Below are 15,354 nucleotides of genomic sequence, written 5' to 3' on the forward strand. Positions count from 1 at the left end.
GGCAGAGAGACTGCTGTATAGGAAAGGAATCTGGTAACTTAGACATCTTGTTTGACCAGTGGACGGGCCCGTGCTGTGACGGGCTCACTGAGCAGGGGAAGGGCGCTTTCCCTGGGTGTGCACAGGTCTGCTGTACCTGCGGAGGCGTGGCCTGAGCGAAACAAAGAAGGTGTGGGAAAACTGGGGGCTTGCCTTCAGAGTTGATTCTTTTTTTTTACAGTGCATGTAACCAAGATAGAGTCCTGTCAAGAGCAGAGAGGAGGTGGCCAGGAGAGAGAGGAGAGATAGATAGATGGGGGGTGGAGTGGGGTGCATACAGAAAAAGAGAGAGAGAGAGAAGAGAAGAGAAGAGAAGAGAAGAGAAGAGAAGAGAAGAGAAGAGAAGGCAGGAAGGTATGTCAGAGAGTGTGCCTTACTAGGTCAGACATTACTTTGGATAAAACACCAGCAGAGACACAACTTTCATTCTGCAGCCAGTTGTACCCAGAAAGCTGGTCACAGACGCAGGGAGCCTGGCTGTGGAACTGCGCTGTAATCCAGGTGGAGAAAGCATCGCACAGATGGCATTTGCAGGAGATTACCAGCTGGTAATCCTTTGTTGTCCTAGAGGGTTCAGTCTGCCTTGGTGTCGTTTTTGGTCAGCTGACTGATTAAAAAAAACCCCTGGTCATCTCTGACTGTGCCAGTGTGTGGTGTGCTGGAACTGCTGGCACCTGGGGGGCGGCGCAGGGCCTGTCCCTCCTTTGTTGACCCAAGAAAGCACCACTCCCACCCGCTTGTTCCTTGTTGGCCCCAATGAACAGCAGGTGGGGAGCAGAGCCTTCCTGAGGTTGTGCGGATGAAGTCACTTATTAAACGAGCCTGTGTGACCTGCGGGAGTGAGGCTCCTGTGCCAGGAGGCCAGTCTCTCTACACCTGGGCTGGACTCTGGGGCCAGGTGTGCGGTGCAGTCACAGGCGGTGGTGTGGCCAGAGTGGCCCACAGCTGAAGGACATCCGGCGGTGACTGAGCCATGCGCCCTGCGTTCTGGAATGGACCTCGGGGAGATGGAGCTCGACGAGGACTACCAGTCCCCATTTGATTTTGCCGCCGGAGTGAACAAAAACTACCTCTACTTGTCTCCCAGTGGACACCCATCTCCCCCCGGATCGCCTGTTCTGCAGAGACTGGGTAACTGCGGGTTTTCTGGAGTTCACTTGGCTGTAGTCAGACCTGGACCCTGCTCGGGCTTTGCCTGGCTTTGAAATTATTAGCAAGTTCTTAGTAAAGCCTAACCAGGGCGTTGCCATGTTGAACAAAGCTGTTATAAATTTCAAGCAGAGAGGCAGGTGGCTCATTAAATATGTAGCATGTGTGTGCGTGTCTCTGTGTAAATGTAACGCGTGCATGGAGGTTAGACTTGAAAGGCAGCACTGTTTATAAGAACGTGAGGGCTCTCTTGATCACTCTGCATTCACTGAGCTGACCCGTAATCAAAAAGGGGGTCTCTGAAGGCCTTTGTTCCTGTCACTTATATAATTCACGAAGCCTCCCTCCAGGCCACCAGGTTTTGTCTTTGCTGAGATGACGACCTTCCGGGTCCTGCTTATGGAGGGGGTGCTGGAGTTTGTTCTGGTATGCTAAGAGCAGCATTCGAAAAGACCCAGGCAAGAGTTATTGTAGAATACCTCAATGGGGCTGTTCCTTTGGTCATTCCTGCCTCCGTGAGTCCGGGAATGTTCTGAAGGCCGGGGCCACCATCAGGAGAGGCCGCATTGATGACAGCAGGCAGCACGGAGCTGGGCGCAGCCTGAGCCGCCATCCTGGCCAGTGTCTTTCTTTCTTTCTTTTTAAAAGTTTTCTTTTATTAATTTTAGAGAGGAGAAAGAGAGAGAGAGAGAGAGTGTGTGTGTGTGTGTGTGTGTGTGTGTGTGTGAGAGAGAGAGAGAGAGAGAGAGAGAGAAGGGGGAGGGAGGAGCAGGAAGCATCAACTCCCATATGTGCCTTGACCAGGAGGCAAGACCAGGGTTTTGAACCGGTGACCTCAGTGTTCCAGGTTGACACTTTATCCACTGCGCCACCACAGGTCAGGCCTGGCCAGTTTCTTCACTTTATGGTTGACACTTGGCAACAGGAAAATGACCTCCTTGGTAATTTGCCAAGGAAGTAAGCAGATTTTCTAGAGGTTCTATTTTTCCTTATAATATTTTGCTCTTTGTAAGCTTAACAAGTGGGTAATGTAGGGAAAAAAAAAGATAAAGGCCACAGGATGAAACCCAGTTGTCTGTGTCGAGGTTGGGGGTGTGCAGCCTCCCTCTGCGGGGCTAGCGGCAGCCCCGGGCCACCTGTGAGGCACAGTTTGGGTTTCCAGAAAGGGAAACTGTGGAAAATACCAGCTTAGAGCTGGTCTCTAGAAGTTGGGGGTGGGTAGGCAGCAGGTGAGTGTCTGCTGGGGCCACCTGGGATCTCTGTCATGAAGGGGGTCCTCTCCTGTTCCAGACCCTTAAGAAGATGATGCCTTCATCCTGACTTCTAAATCCTATGTGCAGGAAGTGCCTTAGGGACACAGCATAGCGGGGAAGCTCAAGCTCTACGACAGAGCTCGAGGGACAAGGGGCCCTGGGAGCTGGAGCCACAGGCACCGGGCTTCAGGTCGAGCTTGGCGCCCGCGTACACAGGGCGCGAGGTTCAGGAGTCTAGTTCTTGTGCATTCTCATCGTGTCTGTCTCCGCCCCTTCCACATTCCCGGGTGCTGTAGTTGCTGCCTACGGATGTTTTCTGCCGACGTAGAAGTGGCTGGCGGTAGTGTCAGGTGTGTTCCCAGGCACCTTTCCAACAATTAGTATCCCAGTTCCTAGGAGCAACCTGGAGGAGCCTGGGCTCATGAGATTGAAAACAAAAAATCATGGAACAGCCGGTGACCAACAGAAACTAAGCTCGGGTACTCACTAGCACTCAGATTTAGTGGTTTGCTTCAAATTGGAAAAAAGGAGAGGGAGAGCATTAGAACAAACAGAAACCACCATAAGCAGTCATCCAGTAAGGACATGGCAATTCTCAAATATACAAATGGATGGGGACCTGGATGAGTCATCCCCAGTCTCTGTTCCTGGGGCCCCTTAGGGCACAGGTAGCCTGCCATCTGTTTGAGCATCAGAGGAGGTATGGGTACTGGACGGAGGGAACCCTGTGTCTTTTGGTGAGCTGGTTCTCTTTGTGTCTGTGGGGGAGCTCTCAGGACGGGTACACCATCAATCCATTTAAAAGCTCATGTGGCTTTTGGCCACTGCACATTTTCTTAATCAGCAGATAAGTAGTGCTCCCAAAAAAAGGACCATTGTTCAAAGGACTCCTGCTCAGAAAGGTTGGGAACACTGATCTGAAACACATATTCTTTGATGTTTATCCAAAATGCCATCGTGGGGCCAATGAGTAAATAATGAGATTTAATCTAGGGGCAGAGTGTTCCTGAGAAGCAGTTTGTATGTAGGTTAGGAGGACGGCCAGGGGCTGGAGCAGAGAGAGGTCTTTCTCAGGCTTGGACAGCCTGCCCACGTCAGAAATGCTTCGGACTTCTTGACATCCAGCCCTCATCCCATGCAAATGTCAATGGCCGCAGCCAAACTTATCCTTCCTATGTGTGATGTACTCTGGGATTTTAAACTGTTCTCTGGATCCTTTTGAAAACGCTCATTTGGTCCAGCTCAATGGGTTGCACAACCCCTACTTTGAGAAACACTGATTTCTGGTGAGTTTCAGAACCTGGAATATGAGTTCCCTTAGGGATATCAGTCTTTGTTGTTCACTGCTTTCCCACGGCACCTGGAATAGTGCTTGACATCTGTGGGTCAATAAATATTTGTTGACTGATGGGTGGATGGATAGATGATGTGACACTCCAGCCCATTTTACAGATGTGAACATTGAGGCCAAGAGAGGTGTTGTGAAGTCCTCACATCACAGAGCTCAAACCAGTGATGGTTTTTTGTGTTTTTTTTTTTTTCTTCCTTTGGTTCTATTTTGGCCTCTCTGGTGAAGGATAGTATTGAGCAGGTTACTCATTTAAGGCATAACCTTTTCTTTGGTCATGGGTTGTATTGGGGGTAGTGGATGACTTGTTGATTCTTTACGTGCTACATGGGCCTGAGCATTCTCTGTCCAGTCTGCAGTGCCCAGTCAGCACAGGTGTGTCTAAGGATGGTAGCCAAGGTCCTCGGTACCATTTCCTCTGTTGTTCTGTCATCAGCTACATGGATAATTTCCCAAATGATAGGTACGTGGGATCCCTCTTCCTCTGAAGAGTTTTCTGGTATACAGAGGGATGCAGCCCTGGATTATAAAAAACCAAAACTAAACAAAAAAGCTTGGTTTATTTCCAGTGATTTCAGGAAACAGGAGCCATTATAAAATCTGACATTTTGGTTTTATGCAGTCATATTAAAACCTAAAAGCACTGATAAAATGAGATGGACATTCCTTATCTCAGGGTCCTCCTTGTGGTTCTGTTTGTTACCCTTTGCTCTGTATCATTCATTCTCACTTGGCGTTTAGGGAAATGGTGATCGCTTCTTAAAAGGTTTTCATGATTTTAAAGGTCTTAAGTAGAAAACATATCTGTGGTTTACTAAGTAACAATCAGAGCAGAATTTAAAAATGTAGACCCTCCCCCATATTTCTAGAAAGGAAATTTAAGGATAGAAGTGACTTTTCCTCTGGGGATCCCCCAATCTCTACATGGCTGACCTTTGCCCCTCTTTTGTGGGGTGCCCCATTAGGAACTTTACCCTTGATTAGGGTTGTGGGGAATGAAGGGCCTGAAGTCACTGACTGAAGATTTGTTCCTCTTTCTATTTATTGTTTTTAAGATGAAGGAGACTTACGGGTCCATTTGGGAATATCTAGAGGAGGCCAGTCTAGCCTTTGAGAAGACTGTGTTCTTCCTTGGTGATCTCCTTTTCCTGCCCCGCTCTGTCTGTGAGGTGACATTTGGGGAGGGCCCTGCTGACAGAGCTGTGTCTCGGAGCGGGTCTGGGTCTCCGGCTCCCTTCCGGTCACGCCTTGGTGCTACGAGCCTCCCCGAGCCCTGACTGCACAGGTCTTCTCCTGGGTCCTTGGGTCTTTCTCAGGTGGATTGGGTCAGGGTTCCTCGGTTTTCCTGTTCCTTGCTGCCTCCACTACAGTGACTCATTTTTCTCTCCTGTGGTTTCCCTGGTCTCACCATGGGGGAGGGGGACATACATGGGAACATGACAGCCTCAAGAAATCCGAAGTTTTCATGGCTTGTGTGGCTGAATCTCTTTTCTGAAGAGAATTGGTGTCAGACAGGTGGTATCAGACGCTCTCTTGCCTAAGTCCATGGCTTTTACCTGGGGCAGTTTTGTTGTTCACCCCTTCCCCATTTTGGGTATTCGGCCACTTCAGGAGCTGATGTTGAGGTGACTCTGGTGATCAGAGCTGGCTATGAGTAGGGACAGCCACAGACCCCGAGTGGATAGGTGCCACGTGGGATCAGGCACGGGACAGCCCTCGGCACAACAAATTTCCTGTTTCACAATGTTCTCATGCTGTGGTTGAGAAGCCCTGTCTTAGGTGGGTCCTTGTGTATATTTAGGACCGTCTAAGAGGAACCACGTGGCTGTGGGGCCCTTTACATACCCCCACCCCAGAATCTCCCGGGATTCCGTTACATCTGAGACAAAGGCTCAAGGGGGAGGGAGCCTAAGCACAGACTTAGAAGGTGAAACAGATCTTTACCATGTGATCTTTTTGGATGTTACTGATAAAGATAGTTTGAACTGTAAGTTTTAGCTCCTTTTGTATCTCTAGGTTTAAAAGAGGGAGTGCACATTTTTTCCTGTATGTGCTTAAATACAACAGTCCCTGGAAAATAAGGTTTCTTTGTCCTCCTCTGGCCTCAAAACCATTGTTGCCTTTTCAAAGGCTAGCAGAGCAGAATACAGTTTTGTGGCCAGAAAAGCTCCTGGGCCTGGGCTAGAACTCTGCCCGACTAGCATGTTCACTGTGGGGCATGGTGACACTGATCTCCCTTCTGTCTGTCACATGGGCCCCGCCAGACCAGCAGGGCGCACTTGGCTCTGCACACCTTCTCAGTAACATGAAGGTTACATTTGGAGTAGTCCATTCCAAATGTAACAGTCTTTGGATGGGTTTTGAGACAGAGGTTGTATGTTTGTTTGTTTTTTTCTTTTTAGAAAGGTGATATTTTATGTATTTAAAATAGGAACCCCTTGCTTGGTGAAAGCAGTGAAGTGAGAATGAAATCTGTGGAATAAAAAGCTAGAGATGGAAGGTAGGTAATGAGAAACCCTGAGTGTGGCGGACACTCTGTAGGAGGTCCCCCACGGCTGAAGATGCAGGACTGGAGCTCAGTGCTGGTGTCCTGGGTTGCCCAGCCTCTCAGGCCTGTCCCCAGGGTGATAAACTTCACATGTAGGGCTATGCCCAGAGCAGGGCCTGGGTCACGGAGTCCGGGAAACCCTCCAAAGGCGGGAGACACTTCAGCCCAATTTATGGAAATGAATGGGACCTGGAGATAAGCAGGGAGTTTCAGGGAAAGAAAATAACACGCTTGAAGATGTGAAAAAGAAAGCATGTTTTGGAAAGAGATAATGGAGGTGATTGTACAACACTGTGAGTGTAATTAGTGACCCTGAATTGTATGCTTAAAAATACTGAAGGTGGTTAGATATTTTAAAATCACAATAAAAATATCAAATGGGCAAAAATGTATGGGAGGTAGTTTATGGCAGTGGTCCCCAACCGTTTTTGGGCTATGGACCAGTTTAATGTCAGAAAATATTTTCACAGACCGGCCGTTAGGGGTGGGACGGATAAATGTATCATGTGACCGAGACAAGCGGCAAGAGTGAGTCTTAGACGGATGTAACAGAGGGAAACTGGTCCTTTTTAAAAAATAAAACATCGTTCAGACTTAAATATAAATAAAATGGAAATAATGTAAGTTATTTATTCTTTCTCTGCAGACCGGTACCAAATGGCCCACAGACAGGTACCGGTCTGCGGTCCGGGGGTTGGGGACCACTGGTTTATGGTATTTTATGTTTTGAGTTAATACATTCCTTAAAAAACCAATGCACATCTTGGTGGGCTAGGGCAGGGGCATGAGGTGCCGTGGGGGCTCCCGGCGGCAGGAGCAGGGAGGAGGTGGGTGCCGTGGGAGAAGTTGGGGCAAGGGAGTACTGAGGAGAGAGGCATACTCAGGAGCTCACTGTGGTGGGTTGGAGGAGATAGAGACCACGAGGGAGCTTTGGGGGCCAGAGTCTAAGCAAGAACTAGCGAGAGCCTGCACGAGGCAGGGTGGTGGGTTTGCAGGTGAACCCTAGCTCAGGGATGTCAAGGACACCCAGGGAGGCATGTGGGAGGTACCAGAGGAGCTGAGTTGGCAGACTGAGGCTCAGAGCTGGATAGCCCGGAGATGTCACAGGTGACCATGACCGAGAACTGTTCTTAGTTGTAGGGGCAAAAGAAGAACAGGTGCCAGGTTGCAGGGGGTAGAGGAGTGACGGGAAGTAAGCCTGGGAGTCTGACATCATGGAGGAGGAGAGGAAGTGAGGGGATGACTTGTGGACGGGGACAGGTGGAGAGCAGCACAGCCTTACAGAACATTAACTTTTGCCCACCACGCTTTTTGTTCATTATCCTTTAGAGAGCAAGGTGTATTGCCTTTTTGTTTCTCTTTTTAAAAATTTTTTATTAACATTAATTTATTGTATTAACATGAATTCAAGTGTCCCACTTGATATAGCACCTTCACCCCACCCCATTAACCCCTATTGCCCCTCCTTTGCCTCACCCCCCTTTCCTCGGGGATTTGCTGTCCTGCTATCTGTATCTCTGTGTTATGTACGTATAATTTCACTAATCCCTTCACCTTCTCTGATCCCATCCCCTCCTCCCCCTTCCCTCTGACTGCCGTCCCTCTGCTCCCTGTGACCCCGCCTCTGCCTCTATTACATTCTTCAGTTCACTTTGTTCATTAGATTCCACATATAAGTGAGATAATATAATATTGTCTTTCTCTGCCTGGATTATTTCACTTAGCATAATAATCTCCAGTCCATCCATGTTGTCATAAAAGGTAAGATTTCCTTCTTTTTCATGGCAACGTAGTATTCCATTGTGTATATGTACCACAGCTTTTTAATACACTCATCCACTGATGGACACTTGGGCTGTTTCCAGATCTTGGCTATTGTAAACAATGCTGCTATAAACATGGGGGTTCATATCTTCTTTTGAATCTGTGATTTGGTATTCTTAGTATATATTCCTAAAAGTGGGATAGCTGGGTCAAAAGGCAGTTCCATTTTTAATTTTTTGAGGAAATGCCATACTATATTCCATAGTGGCTCCACAAGTCTGCATTCCCACCAGCAGTGTAGGAGGGTTCCCTTTTCTCCACACCCTCGCCAGCACTTATCATGTGTTAATTTGTTAATGAGCAATTCTGACAGGTGTGAGGTGGTATCTCATTGTGGTTTTAATTTACATTTCTCTGATGATTAGTGATGTACATTTTTTCATATGCCTATTGGCCATCTGTATGTTCTCTTTGGAGAAGAGTCTATTCAGTTCTTTTGCCCATTTCTTAATTGGATTGTTTACCTTCCTGGTGTTGAGTTTTAGAAGTTCTTTATAAATTTTGGTTATTAATCCCTTATCAGACATATTGGCGAATATGTTCTCCCATTGTGTGGGCTGTCTTTTTATTTTGTTCATGGTGCCTTTTGCTGAGCAACAGCTTTTTAGTTTGATATAGTCCCATTTGTTTATTTTGTCCTTTATTTCACTTGCCTGTGGAGATAAATCGGCAAAAATATTGCTAAGAGAAATATCGGAGAGTTTACTGCCTATGTATTCTTCCAAGATTTTTATGGTTTTGCGACTTACATTTAAGTCTTTGAGTTTATTTTTGTGAACAGTGTAAGTTGGTGGTCTAGTTTCATTTTTTTCTATGTACCTAATTTTCCCAACATCATTTATTAAAGAGACTTTCTTTACTCCACTGTATGCTCTTACCTCCTTTGTCAAATACCAATTGTTCATAAAGGTGTGGATTTATTTCTGGGTTCTCTGTTCTGTTCCATTGATCTGTATGCCTGTTCTTATGCCAGTACCAGGCTGTTTTGAGTACAATGGCATTGTAGTATAACCTGATATCCGGAAGTGTGATACCGCCCACTTTATTCTTCCTTTTCAAGATTGCTGAGGCTATTCATGTTCTTTTTTGGTTCTATATAAATTTTTGGAATATTTGTCTATGTCTTTGAAGTATTCCATTGGTATTTTAATAGGAATTGCATTGAATCTATAGATTATTACTTTGGGTAATAAAGACATTTTAATGATGTTTATTCTTTCTATCTATAAACACGGTATATGCTTCCACTTGTTTGTATCTTCCTTAATTTCTTTTTTCAATGTCTTATTATTTTCTGAGTACAAGTCTTTCACCTCCTTGGTTAAATTCGCTCCTAGGCACTTTATTTTTTTGGTTGCAATAGTGAAGGGTATTGTTTCTTTAATTTCTCTTTCAGACAGTTTATTGCTGATGTATATATAAAAATGCCACTGATTTTTGGTATTAATTTTATATACTGCCACCTTGCCAAATTCATTTATCAGGTTTAGTCATTGTTTTGACTGAGATTTTAGGGTTTTCTATGTATTGTACAATATCATGTCATCAACAAATAATGATAGTTTTACTTCTTCTTTTCCAATTTGGATGCCTTTTATTTCTTCTTCTTGTCTGATTGCTGTGGCTAGGACTTCCAGAACTATTTTGAATAAGAATGGTGAAAGAGTGCACCCTTGCCTTGTTCCTGATCTTAAGGAGATTGTTTTTAATTTTTGTCTGTTGAGTATGATGTTAGCTGTGGGTTTGTCATAGATGGCCTTTATCATGTTGAGGTCTGTTCCCTGGATTCCCACTTTGCTGAGAGTTTTGATCATCAATGGGTGCTGGATTTTGTCAAATCCTTTTTATGCATCTATTGATATAATCATGTGATTTTTTTCTTCCTTTTGTTTATGTGATGAATCACATTGATTGATTTGCAAATTTGTACCAACCTTGCCTCCCCAGAATAAATCCCACTTGATCATGATGTATACATCATGATCTCTTTAACAGATAATGGGTTTGGGGCTCAGTGTTAGGGCTGTTGCAACAAAGTACCACAAATTGAGTGGTTTAAAACAGCAGAAATTTCTTTTTATTTTAAAAAGTAATTTTTAATTTTTCTGTGATAGATGACGTACAATATTATATTAGTTTCAGGTGTATAACCCAGTTATCAGATATTTATATAATATATGAAGTGATCACAGTGAGTGTAGTACCCATCTGGTACCATACATGGTGATCACAGTATTATTGACCATCTTCCCTATGTTCCCTTTATATTCCTGTGACTATCTGTTGTTAGCAATTTGTACTTCTTAATCCCTTTACCTTTTTTCGCCCAGCCCCCAAACCCCCTCCACTCTGGCAAATCTGTTTGTTCTCTGTATCTATGAATCTGTTTCTGTTCTGCTTGTTTGTTTATTTTGGATTTTAAATTCAACATGTAAGTAAAGTCGTATGGCATTTGTCTTCCTCCTCCTGACTTAGGTCACTCAGCACAATATCCTCTAGGTCCATCCATGCTGTTGCAGATGGCAAAGTTTCATTCTTTTTCATGGCTAGACATATTCCATTATGTATATGCATCACTTCTTTATCCACTCACCTATTGATGGGCACCTGGGTTGCTTCCCTATCTTGGCTATTGTAAATAATGCTGCTGTGTCCTGGCCTGTGGTGGTGCAGTGGATAAGGCTTCGACCTGGAACACTGAGATCGCCCAGTTCAAAACCTTGGGCTTGCCTGGTCAGGGCACATGTGGGAGTTGATGCTTCCTGCTCCTCCACTCCCCTTTCTCTCTTCCTCCTCTTTAAACAAATAAATAAAATCTTTTTAAAAATTAAAAAAACACACAAAAACAATGCTGCTGTGAACATATGGGTGCATATGTCTTTTAAGTTTAATGTAGAACAGCAGAAATTTCTTGTGTCTCAGTTCTGGAGGCTAGAAATCCAAAATCAATGTTCTGGAAGGGCCATGCTTCCCTGGAACCCGAGGGAAAGCCTTTCTTCACTCATTCCAGCTCCTGGTGGTCACCAGCAGGCCCAGGTATTCTTGGCTTGTGGCTGTGTCATTCCCGTCTCTGTCTCCATCATCATTAGTGTTCTCTGTGTCTCAGTATCTTGACATGTTGTTCTCCTCTGGGTCTCTGTGTCCCAGTGCCCCTCCTCTAATGACACCAGTCTTGGATGGAGCCCCACCCTAATCTAAGATGATCTCATCATAACTTGATTATATTTGCAAAAGAAGTAAAATGTTTCCTTTTGTGGGACACAACTCATCCCACAATGCCATTTGATTTTAAAGCTCATTTTTGTCCCTTTCTAGTTTTTAAACAAATCTCTGTCTTGGTTTCTTCTTTATACAATGAAGTGTTTGAACTAAATAATGAAAAATTCTTTTCAGATCTAGAATTGTATCACGGTGGCTAAAACGGTTGTAATAGATGATTATAGACAGTCTTGAAGGAAGCCATTGGTCTGAACTGGATGAAAGGTCTACTGTTGGGGTGAGTGCTCTGACATGGGCTGGCATGAGCTCTGCCCAAAGCACCTGAGCGGGAAGGTGCTCGTTAGACTCTCCATCATGGCTTCATTGTCATTGTGGGTTTAAAATTTGTGTGAAAAGGCTTATTTCCTTCCCTGGTTAATGTTTTTGGGAGTATTTGGTGAGGAGGTGGCTGTCCTTTGGAATACAAAGAGAAACTTAGTTTGAATAAATCCATAAATAAATCGGTTCACATGAAACATTTGCTAGCATTTTCTCTGGTCTAGCATGGCACTGAGATGAGAAAATAAAAGTCTAGACATAGAGACGTGTTCACAACTAAAATCTTTCCCCTCTCTTTCCCATTCTCCCCAGACTTTCCTCCCTCACCACACACATTCCCACTGAAGCCGGAAACCCAAGAACTTCATTTTCCTCAAATTACTGGTGTTCCTCGAAGTCTGCAGTGTCGCATTGCAGTGCCATCTAAGACGCCGTAGAAACTTTACCATGTTTTTAATCTTAAGAAACAAATTTATTATCCCAGTTTCCATGAGTCGGTAGTCTGGAAGATACCCCAGATTTTAAGATGCACCATTATTTTGTGTTTCATTAAGGGAAAAAATTGCTTTAAGTTAAACTAAAAAAAAAAAAAAAATCTTTTGTTTTCACTTAAAATTTTAATTTTATGCTCATCAACATTCTTTTAGATTTATCCAGACACATAACTTGACCATAACACTTTTATGCATCCTTTTTAAGTAAAAATAAGTGAAAGTTGTTCTGTAGCATCTTCACATGCCCTAACTACCTGAATTGCTTGTCAACCAGGAATAACCAATGTCTGTTTTGTTTACCGAATGAATTGCAAAACTCCTCTGATGCAGCCTTCTTAAAAGAGAGGTCTGTGGTAGTTTGAGCCACTCACAGCCTTTATGCAAATTGAGGCGTGATTACAGGTGATCAAAAACTCTGCCCCAAAGACTGCTTGCCTGGCTGGTTGTAAAGGGCATCTCAACTCCAAAGATGTGGAAGGAAAAACTATCTTAGGTTTGAGATGAACATCCTGGTCTCTGTCCACCTTCTCCTTTGCTCCCTGGCCAGTGAGCTCTCACCTGGCCACCTAACCCAGTGACCTGTCTGCGGGCTGCAGGCTCCCCTGCCCCAAACTCTCCAGGGGACCTCATGGGTGAAATTAAAGACAAGCAGACCATATGTTTGCACAACTAGAAGAATTAAGGATGTGGCTAACATGTTTATAACCCAATGGGACCAATAATTCCCAATATTCAGTCCCTTGGACTGGATCGTGGTACCTGTGACTTTGAAGACAGGAAGCCCCATGCGTTCTCATACCCTCAGCAAAGTCAGAAGCCCCTGTGGAGAAAGCTAGCCCTCAGTCTCCAGCTTCCCTCTGAACTTGCCCTTTTCCCTCCCCACTCATTGGAATTTCTCTAAGAATAAGTGAACATGAAGAAGAAAGAGTTTAGAGTCAGAAAGACCTGCACAATTTATACTAACCTCAGAGGGCCTCAATATCTTTAATGGAAATAAACACCATTCTGCATAATAGTAGGAAGGTGGTTTTGTTTTTATTTTTAAAAATTTTTTATGAGATAACATGGCAGTCTTCTGGCTGGCTGGTGTATTAGACCTCAGTAAATATTCGTCATATTTTGTCTTCTTTTTCTACATTTTAAAAACAGCTTTCCATCAGGTTGTGAGGAGGAACATTGAAATTAATAATCAAATAAGAATTTCTTTCAATTACTTATAGTTTTGAATAATGTATGCCTTAAAATGTTTCCATTTCCCGACTTTCATGTTGTGAGTGCAAAATTAATATCTTTTCTGCCCAAAGCCAGACTTCACTTCTATAATAGAGACTGCCCTCTTACCAGACATAGAGGAAATAGGGTGCTATCTAGAAAAACCTCTAAAGCACAGTTTGGGTTCCCAGGCTTGGGGAAACTGTCTGTGTGGACATGATGAAGCAATTCCTTTTGATCTAATGTACCAGGTTCTTTGACTTTGTCCAGGGTCTTATCGTTGCTTCTAGATAGCTTCCCAAGTCTGACCTTCCAGTCCCGTCCCTTATCTTTATTTATACTTTGGAAATCAGTGATCTGAAACATGTGCTTTCAAATTAGACCCTCTAGGTTTGGAATCCTAACTGCACCATGTCTTCAGATGTCACCAGAGGCAGGTTAACTTCTGTCTTTCAGATGCCTCACCCGCAAATGGAAAGGGTTGCATGTGAGTGACGCAACATTCAGATCACTCCACTGGGATATGAGTATACATGGCATGCACTCAGTGATGGCTGCGGTTATTACTAATTTTCCAAAGTCATGCCTGTTATGTGCTGGTGATCTTAATGTCTGCCATTTTGTTCTCTTTTATGTCCTATGTTTTCCATTTCCATCCCGCCCTCCCCAGTTGAAACCTCACCTTTCATGATTTGCTGCCATCTGCTGGCTAGTATGGAAAAGGCAGTACATGAAACTGCTAACTTAGATTCTGGTGATAAAATCTCCATTTGGGTCATCTCGAGGTCCCAAAGCCAACTGTGGGCAATGCCATGACTCCATTTTCTGAGGCATTGTATTTTCCTGGTAATCTAACTAAATATGTGAGTAGTATTAGAATCCCTTTAGATTCTTTTTGGAATTGGGCAGCTATGCTTAAAGCATTATCAGTAACCAGATACTGCATTTTCCTTCTTAAGTAGATTTGCACAATGCTGCGTTATTAAAAAATATGAAAGAACCTGTGTTGTTTAAAGCATCATTTAGCATCTGAATTTTGTTGTTTTTTTTTTGGGGGGGTTATCATATTCTCATTGGAAAACTTGAAAGATCTAAGCACAACTGAAAAATAACTAATGCTTATAAGGAACTCTACTGTGGTTCTTTCTATATTGCCTGTGTGGTTGCTACCTGTGTCCTTATCTCATACTCCTTTGTAACTTAACCTGGTGACCTTGCCCACAGTTTGAATTGTCTGGAGTTGGAGTTCGAGGTGCCCCTGCCACATAGCGGGGGATGGGTCCACTGAGGCCTGTGTGCTAATCTATGGGGTTGAATTTTGTCCTGAATGTCACAGGGGACGACTAAAGGGTTTTAAGCTGGGGAGTGAGATGCACTCTGCTTTAGCATAGAAACATTAGTCAGGCAGCCCGTTCAAAGCTGTTTCAGAGGGCCCTATGGGAGCAATTGTTCTCTAAGCCTCACCATCTCTGATTGTACCTGCCCCACGTGGTCTCCCCAGAAGAAAGCTTAATCCTGGTCTGTTTGCCACCCCGGTTTGTGGGTTCACATTGCTTCATCTGCATTGCTTTGATGCCTTTAACAATTCTGTAAACACCGTTCAGGCAGATACTTGTTTGACACTGTTTATGCCAGCAATTAATGTTATTGTAATTACCAACTACCTTTATGCAGTTAATATACAGTACACAAGAGTCTTTGTCCCTTTTACAGGACTTATGCGCACGTCATGTCATTGATTTGGCCCCTCCTCTCAGGTTGGCCCCAGCACTGGCCCCTTCTTGAACAGTCTGTCACTCTCTCTCTTCCTCCTCTCTGCCTGGTTGCCAAGTCCGTCATCTGTGGTGGACATCTTGCTTTGGGCTGACACCTCCCAGCTGCTGCAGCTGAACTAGCGTTTCTCAGAAATGGATGTGAGGGCGGAGTGGGGGACAACCATGGCTTTAATGT

At 44.4% G+C, this 15,354-nt stretch overlaps 1 protein-coding gene across 5 annotated transcripts in view; it reads left to right on the plus strand.

The window, feature by feature from the left end:
- The window catches only part of TPD52 (tumor protein D52), a 99,624-nt gene that overhangs the window by 57,920 nt on the left and 26,350 nt on the right, over positions 1-15,354 (plus strand). For 2 of the 5 annotated variants that reach the window (XM_066378833.1, XM_066378834.1), the window contains exon 1: positions 705-1,170. The exons of 1 other annotated variant lie outside the window; for it this stretch is intronic. In XM_066378833.1, coding sequence (XP_066234930.1) covers positions 1,032-1,170 — 139 coding nt within the window. In that variant the 5' untranslated portion in view covers positions 705-1,031. Of the gene's footprint in view, positions 1-702; positions 1,171-15,354 lie in introns of those variants that run through there. 2 more of the 5 variants (XM_066378832.1, XM_066378835.1) reach the window with 2 other exon arrangements.

The sequence above is a fragment of the Saccopteryx leptura genome, chromosome 3 (assembly GCF_036850995.1).
Source record: "Saccopteryx leptura isolate mSacLep1 chromosome 3, mSacLep1_pri_phased_curated, whole genome shotgun sequence".
Classification (NCBI taxonomy): Eukaryota; Metazoa; Chordata; class Mammalia; order Chiroptera; family Emballonuridae; genus Saccopteryx; species Saccopteryx leptura.